At 40.1% G+C, this 9,468-nt stretch overlaps 2 protein-coding genes across 2 annotated transcripts; both read left to right on the top strand.

The window, feature by feature from the left end:
• The first annotated feature begins 1,261 nt into the window (after positions 1-1,261).
• Positions 1,262-4,822, top strand: exosc7 (exosome component 7). Its single transcript, XM_069699976.1, has 8 exons — positions 1,262-1,339; positions 1,493-1,594; positions 1,793-1,887; positions 2,580-2,745; positions 3,282-3,352; positions 3,622-3,745; positions 3,833-3,988; positions 4,645-4,822. The coding sequence occupies exons 1-8, from the start codon at positions 1,283-1,285 to the stop codon at positions 4,747-4,749; spliced, it is 876 nt and encodes a 291-aa protein (XP_069556077.1). The 5' UTR covers positions 1,262-1,282; the 3' UTR covers positions 4,750-4,822.
• Positions 4,823-5,789: 967 nt separating this feature from the next.
• On the top strand, positions 5,790-8,696 carry LOC138621722 (tetranectin-like). The gene is made up of 3 exons (XM_069699964.1): positions 5,790-6,136; positions 6,345-6,443; positions 7,621-8,696. Exons 1-3 carry the CDS (start codon positions 6,040-6,042, stop codon positions 8,025-8,027), a joined length of 603 nt encoding a protein of 200 aa, XP_069556065.1. The 5' UTR covers positions 5,790-6,039; the 3' UTR covers positions 8,028-8,696.
• Positions 8,697-9,468: the final 772 nt, after the last annotated feature.

The raw sequence follows: 9,468 nt of genomic DNA, 5'->3' as shown, positions 1-9,468 counted from the left end.
AAACCAAAAAGAAATAGAAAATACTTTTTTTTTTTTTTTTAAATCATTAAAAATATATAACAGAATCCAAAAACAAAAACCTACAAAAAGAAAGTCATCACAAAACCTAATAATAAAAAAAAAAACTAATAATATATATATATATTTTTTTTTTAACATTTTGACTTTTAGTAGCGTTTTGTGTGGACAACAAAAACTACTCCAGTTTTGAAGTTTCCTCAAACCCCATCCACCCGTTATGTGTGGGGAATTCAAAATCAATGGCCTCAACCCCAGTCGAGGTTGGAACCAAGTCTCAGGCGGGACGCGAACCCTCAACCTTCCAGGCTGTGAGGCTGTGATATCCACCGCATCACCAATCTACTCGGACCCTGGTGAAGCTATTACAATTCGTATCTCTAGACATTTCACACTTCAAAAAAAAAAAAAAAAAAAATACAATTATTCACCCGTTTGGTCTACACAGCTCAATTTATTTCAGGACATCCTCTGCATTGTGACAAATATTTTCTATCCCCCTCCCCCCCCCAAAAAAAATAGATTAAACTTTACCAAATCAAACCCCCCTGGTGGGACATGATCCACCAACCTTCTTGCTGTGAGGCGGCACTACAGTTATAGGTTAGGTTAGGTTAGGTAGGTTAGGTAGTTACTTTATTAATCCCCAAGGGGAATTTTTTTCCGCTACAGCAGCATACAGGAAGCCATAAGATAATAATAGAATAACAGAAGCAATAAAATAGCAGTAAAAATATAAAATGCACAGTATATACAGTACAGTATATATCTATATATATTAGTTATGCATTATTTTTGCAATAAAGTCACTGCAGCTCCTATGTCAATAAAAAGTTGCTTTTTAAAACTGCACATTTCAGAGCGGCCTTCCAGTGTTGGCCGGTCCGAGGGCCCACTTGTGCAAAAATCATGGACTCTATTCAGTATCTTGCCACATTGGTCAGCTGGATGGATGATATGTTGGCAGAAGTGAAGTTCTCACAAACAGATTTGAACAAATTTTGTGAGAAAAATTCAACTTGAGAGAAATAAACCCTTCGATGATCTTAGTTGCAAAGGTTTTTTTTTTTGGTTTTTTTTGGTCAATTCGGCGTTAGTCTGGTTCAAGCCGAAACAAGTCGTTCAAAGCTCTCAAACAACCGGCCTTATATTGTGTTGACTTTTATTTTTTTATTTTTTATTTTTTTCAAACGTCGGATGTTGATGACGTAGAAAAAGAGCGACAGACACACACACACACACACACGCTTAAAGTGACCTCAGTATGGCAGCGGTACAAGTTAGCGAGGCTGAAAAAGTGTACATCTTACACGGCATAAGGGTAAGTTCTGAACAAATACTTCAGCGATCGACTCCTGTTTGTTGGATTATTTGCAATAAATATCACGGGAGTCATTTAAGCGACGAGCTACGGAGCCTGTGTTGACATGTCCCCTCCCTCTCCCCCTCCCCTCCACACACCACTGGTCATCAGGACGATTTACGAGTGGATGGAAGAGGCTGCGAGGACTACAGACACGTGGAGATAGAGACCGATGTGGTGTCCAACACGGATGGGTCAGCCAAAGTCACACTGGTAATAATAACCTGCAGGATCTGCAGCAGAAGTCCTGCCTCCGTTTAAGTTTACACGGGAAGGTGCTCTTAAACGTCTAATCTGTGCACCACAGTCACGTCCATCCTGTCAACGCGTCCGGGAGGGTTGGCAGATTGATTTTGTTGTTGTTGTTGTTGTTGTTGTTTATTTTGATTCCCTGTCTTGCTTGTCTTTCAGGGGCACACAGCAGTTCTGGTCGGGATTAAGGCTGATATTGGAAAACCGAGGCCGATGGTGCCAAACGAAGGTTATTTGGAGTTCTTTGTTGACTGGTAGGTTTGGTGCCAATCGTAAACTTTAAGAGTTTTAAAACACTTTCTTCACAAGTAAACAATATAGATAAACCACTATGTTGTAGAATATTACATTTTGGTAACGCTTTACTTTTACATAATAAGCAGTATCAAAGTTTTTACATTAACCGCCATGTCAACGTATCCACACGAGGGACTACAGTCGCTGACAGCTATGTTAATAAACACTTATATCCATTTACAACTATATTATTCCATGATATGAAGCTTCTCGGCCATCTGATGTGCAGTTTGGACACAACTTTAAGTTTAAAGTTGAACTACCTCAGCAGTGCAGTGGATGATTACATAGGACACTTATTGGACACCTAAGCATTCCCCTTTAAACTCTTCCATGCCATGTACAGTATTTAAATGACATAATATAAGTAGAAATCACAAAGATAAATGTTGTTATATCGGGGGCGATGTCCTAAAATTCGGAAACTAAAGACTTCTATTGCGAAAATCAAGTAAAGTTAAGTGCTGGTGTTTAAATGGACACGCTGCCACTAGGAGGTAGTGTTGCATTGCGTCTTCTCTGTGAGTGTCAAACAGATCCGGCTGAGTGTGGACATGATCATATCATCACAACAATGCATCCCGCTCATCTTTCTCTTATTAACTGATCAATTTGTTGCCTTGTTTTCTCCTTTCCTTCTGCCACTAAGTTCGGCCAACGCAACCCCCGAGTTTGAGGGCAGAGGAGGTGATGAGCTCGGGACGGAGCTGAGTAATACCCTCTACAAAGTGTTCAACAACAAACACAGTGTGGACCTGAGGAGCCTCTGTATAAGTGCTGGACAGCACTGCTGGGTGCTCTATGTGGACGTGCTGGTGAGTGGGAGCGCGCGACGTCGCCCTTACACGACCTCTGCTGCTTTTAGTGTGGACAACACATGAATGCGTCAGAGGTCCAAAAGTTTCATTTTTCTCTCTACGACAGCAGGTGCCTCGTCCTGCATTTGAGTGAAATTATTTCACAAGACAAGAAATTAATCGGCAACTATTTCAAAAATGTATGAATCGTTTTGAGTCATTTGTTGAAAAATGAGTAAGAAAATAAACCAAATTGTTTTTTCCAGCTCCTCAGTTTTGCATATTTGTTCGTTTCTTCCAAAAAGTAATTAATAGACTAATATATGATAATAATAATTACTAAATTGTCGCTCCATTTGTTTCATATGGGCCTAAGATTTAGAATTCACCGAATTGTCATTTTTAATTCTACCGCTTTGGCAGCTATGCTGAAGTTTCTGTTCCTACTTGTATTTTCAGAACCATTAACTCATCTCTGCATGAGCATTAGCGTGTGTCAGTGGTTGGATAAATGCACAGAAAAGGTCGAACCTCACATTGTTCTGTTTCCACAGCTCCTGCAGTGTGACGGAAACTTGTACGACGCCATCTCAGTCGCTATCAAGGCAGCTCTCTTCAACACAAAGTGAGTATTTGTTTTGCGTCTTTATTGTCAGATCACTAAATGCTGTGATGTCTAACAGCCATTTGACTTCTTCACTCCAGCGTTACCGCATAAACTAAGACGGGAAGTGGCGTATACTGTGACAGAAAGTACCATTTATTATGACAGTTTTCCTTGTATTAGATAAAAAAAAATTTTTTTTTAAAAAGTGGAATATCTAATCATGGTTTATGTATTGTATTGCCAGATTCTCACCCTAACAGACAGTCTTCTGATTACCTCCCCGACAGAATTCCCCGCGTTCATATATCAGCCGACGAAGAGGGAGGAAAGGAAATCGAGCTGTCCGATGACCCCTACGACTGCATGAGACTTACCGTAGAAAACGTTCCTTGTATAGTGACCTTGTGCAAGGTAAGCTCTCTGACTGGTGCTCATTAATAAATACTGTTGTCACACAAATAAAGATACTGTACATATGGGCTAATTGTTTTTGTTCAGGTCGGCCACAGGCACGTGGTGGACGCGACTCTGCAGGAGAAGGCCTGCTCTGTGGCGAGCCTCATCATCTCCGTCACACACAAGGGCACGGTCACCTGCACGAGGAAGGTGGGCGGAGGCAGCCTGGATCCAGAGAGCATCTTTGAAATGACAGAGGTGAGTCCGCCATCTGGCCTCCTGTCACCACAGCTCAGGAATTAACATAGTGTGATCTTAGTTTATTTTTATTTAACTGTTGTCCTCATTAACAAAAACATTTCACCTTGAGCTAATAAAGACCTTATTATATCATCTTGATAAATTTGCCGGTCCATTTTAGTTGGTTTCAATTTACTACTTTACTTTCTTCTTTAGCAGTATTTCATATTTTGAACGGTCCATTTATCTTTAAAGTTGATATTTTTGGAAAGGATTTGCTTTCTTGCCGAGTGTTTCACATTTGGGCTCTAAGAACTGGTTGGTTACATTGGATCTGCGGGAGGGACATACACTCCCAGCTCCAGGCTTGTGAATGTTTAACTGTCAAATCAACTGGTCCCTAACCTTAATCCTGACCCTAACCTTAACATTTCCACAGTGTAACAACCAATCACAGGCAAAGCGTCCCTCCTGTTGATCCAATTTAGCACCAGTCTAAGAACAATGCCAGCTGACGGTTAGCTTAGCATAGCGCAAAGACTGGAAAGAAGGGAAACAGCTATTCTGGCTCTTTCCAAAAGTAACAAACCAGCAGCTAAAGCTCACCGTTTATCCTCCTCCAATCAACTTAAAACCACAACAGGCAGACACTACAGTATTTTCTTTGTCTGCAGACGGGTAAACGAGTGGGGAAAGCCCTTCATGCTCCGCTCATGAAGCTGCTGCAGCAGGAGGAGAAGCTCGGAAAGGACAGACAGAAAGTTGGCTTCCTTGGTTAATATTAACAACTGTTTCTACAGTATGTATTTACATATACACATCATTTTCTAATAAAATCTTTATATTGTACAATCTGTTTGTCTTTGTTCTTTGAATTTTATATGAATTTTTCTGTGTGCAGCCTTCCTTATGTGGCATCTTAAGATGAACCTATAAAATATGTGTTTAATGTTTTAATACGCCTGAGAATGTGATTATCTTACAGATGAACTATGTTTATTAAATTATTAAGTAAGTCTACACATTTTTGGTATATTTATCTTTGTGTTTTATCAGACATCCTTGAATATTAGCTTAATTGTAAAGAGGAACAATATTATAATAATATTTGAGGAAATTTGATGTTTTAATTATGTTGCTGAACACTTTACTTTAACTCGCAGTCTTGTAAAACTTTACAATATCCTGGTTTTTTTTGTGGTTTTTTTGTTCCACTCTCCCTGAGCTGCGTTTCATTTATATTTTGGTAAAGAAACAAACATAAAAGTCAAAACTTTGGCGACTCTTCAGACCTGAAGTCAGTGCAGTTTCTGTCACGGCAGCCCTGCGGGAACAGTCTGGTCCCTCTGTGTCCTGTTGCGTTTGCCACGTGTCAACAGAGGACTGTGTAAAGTGGAAGTCTTACAGAAAGACCAGATGTCACTCTGGACCCTTTCCACTCTTTCCTCAGACTGTTGCAGGGTGTGTGCACAGGCGGAGAGCAGACAGTTTCAAAACAAACTCTCATCTAAAGCTTTCAAAGCTTTCAGTGCAGAGTTTTCAACTAAAAAAAATATCAGTGCCTCACAGCTGCCAGAAACACCTGGAAATATTATTTTTTTCCCCCAATGAGCCCCCCAAAGACATCTGGGCCAACCATAGAAAATACTTTCAAGATTTAAACAGCCTTTTGAGCCAACACATAAACTATAACAGTAATTTAGGCTTTTATGCAACAGAGGAGTCTGTGTTTATTTATTTTTCATGCACCTTGATTAAAGCTGTACCGAATGGTTACGTCATAGCTGCTTCACACTGTCTCGTCCTGTCTGCCAGGCTACACCTGCTTTCCAGGCCTGGCTCTGGTCAGCACTCAAGCTCCACGTGAAAAATCTGGAGCCAGATGAGACGGACACACGCCATCCTTAAGGCTCCCCGACTGTTATTCCTACAAACAGCAGTGTTTTTCCCCTGTTCGGAGAGATGAGAGGGAGGGTACAAGAGGGACGAACAGAGAGTGAGAGAGTGTGAGGGAGACGGATAAATTGCGGGCGTCCACGTCGGAGCGGCGTCAGTCTAAAGGTTCAACCATGGAGTTCAGAGGAGCGTGCGTGCTGCTGGGAGTACTTCTGCTCACAAACGGCTCTTTCCAGCAGTCTCCACCGAAGAAGAAGCTGGTGAAAAAAGGTAGAAGGAGCAGACGTCTCGTACATCACAACCTGCAGGAAAAGTGACGGATTATTAAAACTTCATTCTTTTGTTGTGAATTGTCCTTCCTAAATGATGAGCTTAAATATTAAAACAACAGATATTACAAACATTCATCATACAAATTCAACATGAATTTTATGTCACCTTATTTGAAATTTTGTGTCTATGGTGTGTCTTGAATCAGATACAACGAGGGATCCTGCAATACAGCAGCTGCAGAAACAAGTCGATGACATCGTCCACGAGATCAACATACTGAAGGAACAACAGGCCCGGCAAACAGGTAAACCCAACGTTTGATCAGATGGAAAACACCTGAAATTCTTTCCAGTTCACGGTGGAATGGAAATAGTTGCTCTAAGAAGGGGACTGCTCACCAAAAGATGCCACAAAACTAGGATCATGCTAGACTCTTTTAGCCCCAGGATTACACATTAATGATTGCAAGGCTTTTTATAGAAATTTGAAAAACTCAAATTCAATATGAGCCAATGAAGCTCCTGTATAATCAACTCCTATGTATGTATTTAGGGACTTTTTGTCAAAACACTACACACTAATCGTCAAAGAATACTGTTATTCACTATACACAAAAACATCAACACACTTATTGTGTCTTCATGAGGATTATCATGTTCAGTTATTATTCAGTCTAATTGAGAGGTGTTGATTTGAACTGTGTGCATTTTGTTTACATTATATAATTTACAATTAAGTTTTATTTAGTCTCTTTTCCGGCGTGAATACACTACAAAAACCTGCATCTAATTAGTATGTAGCAACAGTTTAGGTGTCATTAGGGACCCACGTAAGATCTTTGCCCCATGGCTGAGACAAAATCAATTTAAGCAGATGTAGATTGGCCAGATTTAAGCCTCTGTATCAATAAACTACGAGCTAAACTGTTCACTTGAGCTGAACCTATTATGTGATCATAAATGTGGAGAAGTCATTAGAGTCACGCTGGTAATAAAGACAAACAAATATGGATATGGATTACAGCTCGGGGCACAATATATGTCTTTGAGTGGGAGTCAATAGTCTGAGGTGATGTTTCTCCTAAAAATAAGGACAGATGGGACACATATGAAGTCTTTGAAACGGCAAATTGTAATCTGGAAAACATATGGCCAACCCGTGTATGACTTGTTGTTCAGAAGATAAAGTAATGTTCAGTTCTTCCTGCAAATCAAAAAAATCCTCACTACACCCCGCCCCCCTCCCCACACACACACACTTTTTTTTTTTCTATTCATGTTCATCATGATAATGAGGAGCTTGCATCTGTTTAAGACCTTTTTTGTCCATAGTATTACAAAGGAAAGGCCTCAGAACAAAATAAGCTATATCTGTTTCATTTCCAGAGAATTTTTTTTTTAAATGGCATTGTTTTTCTTAAAAATACAAAATTATTCGACTATCTGCTCCCTCTTTTTCTTCTTCTTCTTCTTCTTCTTCAGTCTGTTTGAAAGGTATTAAGATTCATGGCAAGTGTTTCTTGGCTGACCCTCTGAAGAAGCGTTTTCACATCGCCAGTGAGGACTGTAACTCCCTGGGCGGCGTCCTCGGTGCACCCACGTCCAGCGATGAGAACAACCAGCTCCGAGACTACATCCGCCAGAGCATCGGCCCGGACGAGCAGGTCTGGCTGGGCATCAATGACATGACGACAGAGGGCACCTGGATGGACCACACCGGCCTTCGCATCACATACAAAAACTGGGACACGTCCAACGTCCGGCTCCCCCAGCCGGATGGCGGCCAGTCCCAGAACTGTGCCGTCCTGTCCGGGGCCTCCGGAGGGAAGTGGTTTGATGAGAACTGCCGTGATGAGAAACCCTCCGTCTGCCAGTTCAACATCGTTTGATCACATTTATCTCTTCATAGACTCCGCGTTTGGTTCTAGCTGCTTTGTGTTTGTGAACTCTTGCTGCAATGTAACTTTGCCAGCTTTTCTAAAAGGAGTTTAAGCCAGTGGTTCCCAACTGGTTTTGCATCGGGACCAAAATCTGATTTGGAAGCCGAGGCCAGTTGCATATGAAGTTTTTATTTTTGACAAAAAGGATCTGCTGGTGTGTCATTTGCAGAATTCCTTGTGGTCACAATGAAACCAGGAAGAACACAGTCCAGTCAAGAATAAACCAGAGATTGTGGAGAAAGAAACGTCTGCAGTTTTTGTTCTTCTTTTTTAAAAGAAACTTCCAATATCATTAAAACATATATTTTTGTTGTTCTTTGATCAAAGCAACATTATTCCTGTAGTAAAGGGTTTGTGTCGGTGCTGGCACTGTTCACAAATGTAAAAACTGTAACTGTCCATTATTTCCACAGCTCTATTACAGCAGGTCTATGACTCACTGGTTGAGAACCACTGGTTTAAGTCTGCTAAACGACTGCTCTTTTTAAAAAAAATTAAAAAAAAGACTTTATGAGGCCAGAATGAATCAATCTTCAGTTATTCCAATATGCTTGTCCAGTAGTCTCCTGCAACAGTTAACCTGATGTAACCTGTACAATTACCATCAATAAACTACGAAAAAACATTCTTCTACTGTCATTTCTTTAAGGAAACGTGGGAAATCCTGCTTTCTTGTCGAGTGTTAGACGAGAAGATTGATACCACTCACGTGATTGTACATTTGAAGTTTTAAGCTGAAATAAATGTATTACATTGAAATCTATGACCATTAGGACACCGACTCTGAAAGCGCAGCTACGAAATTTGTTTTGAAATGTTTACCAAGTGTGGACAGGTGAATCTTAAAAGATAGACCCATCAACTCAAAACTAAAAAAGTAACATGTTTAAAATTATTGTTTAATTTTTCAAGAGGTTTACAGTTATATTAAATATAATATTAAGAATTTACTTAGAATTATGGGAAAATCTGTTTGTGTTTAATCTCAAAGAGACTTCCTAGTTAAATAAAGATTAATATGAAAGATTTAAAATAAAAGTCACAGAATGACCATCCGACAGGTCACATTTTGGTGTAACAACGAAGTATGCTGGTTGTCTGGCAACTAGTTGTTGGTAAAGTAAACCACAGCCAGAATATGGTAGAGCTAGTGTAACAATAAGACTGGAAACGGTTGGAAAAAGCAAGCTAAAACTCACCAACCAGCGCCTCTAAAGAAACATAACCCTCTAAAATAGCAATTTGTCATTATCATGTGGATTATACAATCAACATATAAAATAATACCCTGTTGATTTGAGATCTTTAGAGGTGCTGGTAGACATATTTCTTTGGGAAACGGAGCCACGCATGCCATTTTACCGATAAACAGTCTTTATGATAAGCTAAA

Source organism: Brachyistius frenatus, unplaced genomic scaffold (assembly GCF_029030835.1).
Source record: "Brachyistius frenatus isolate BFR_SWC_R1_liver_20210118 unplaced genomic scaffold, ASM2903083v1 Contig_2, whole genome shotgun sequence".
In the NCBI taxonomy this organism is placed as follows: Eukaryota; Metazoa; Chordata; class Actinopteri; family Embiotocidae; genus Brachyistius; species Brachyistius frenatus.
The sequence above is the reverse complement of the archived record's forward strand: the minus strand, read 5'-3'. Positions and strand labels throughout refer to the sequence as shown.

Coding starts and splice junctions, on each gene's coding strand:
- exosc7 (XM_069699976.1), top strand. CDS start 1,283: ATGGCAGCGGTACAAGTTAGCGAGGCTGAAAAAGTGTACATCTTACAC. Junction 1,595..1,792: donor GGTCAGCCAAAGTCACACTG/GTAATAATAACC, acceptor CTTGTCTTTCAG/GGGCACACAGCAGTTCTGGT. Junction 3,989..4,644: donor GCATCTTTGAAATGACAGAG/GTGAGTCCGCCA, acceptor CTTTGTCTGCAG/ACGGGTAAACGAGTGGGGAA.
- LOC138621722 (XM_069699964.1), top strand. CDS start 6,040: ATGGAGTTCAGAGGAGCGTGCGTGCTGCTGGGAGTACTTCTGCTCACA. Junction 6,137..6,344: donor GAAGAAGCTGGTGAAAAAAG/GTAGAAGGAGCA, acceptor GTCTTGAATCAG/ATACAACGAGGGATCCTGCA. Junction 6,444..7,620: donor ACAACAGGCCCGGCAAACAG/GTAAACCCAACG, acceptor CTTCTTCTTCAG/TCTGTTTGAAAGGTATTAAG.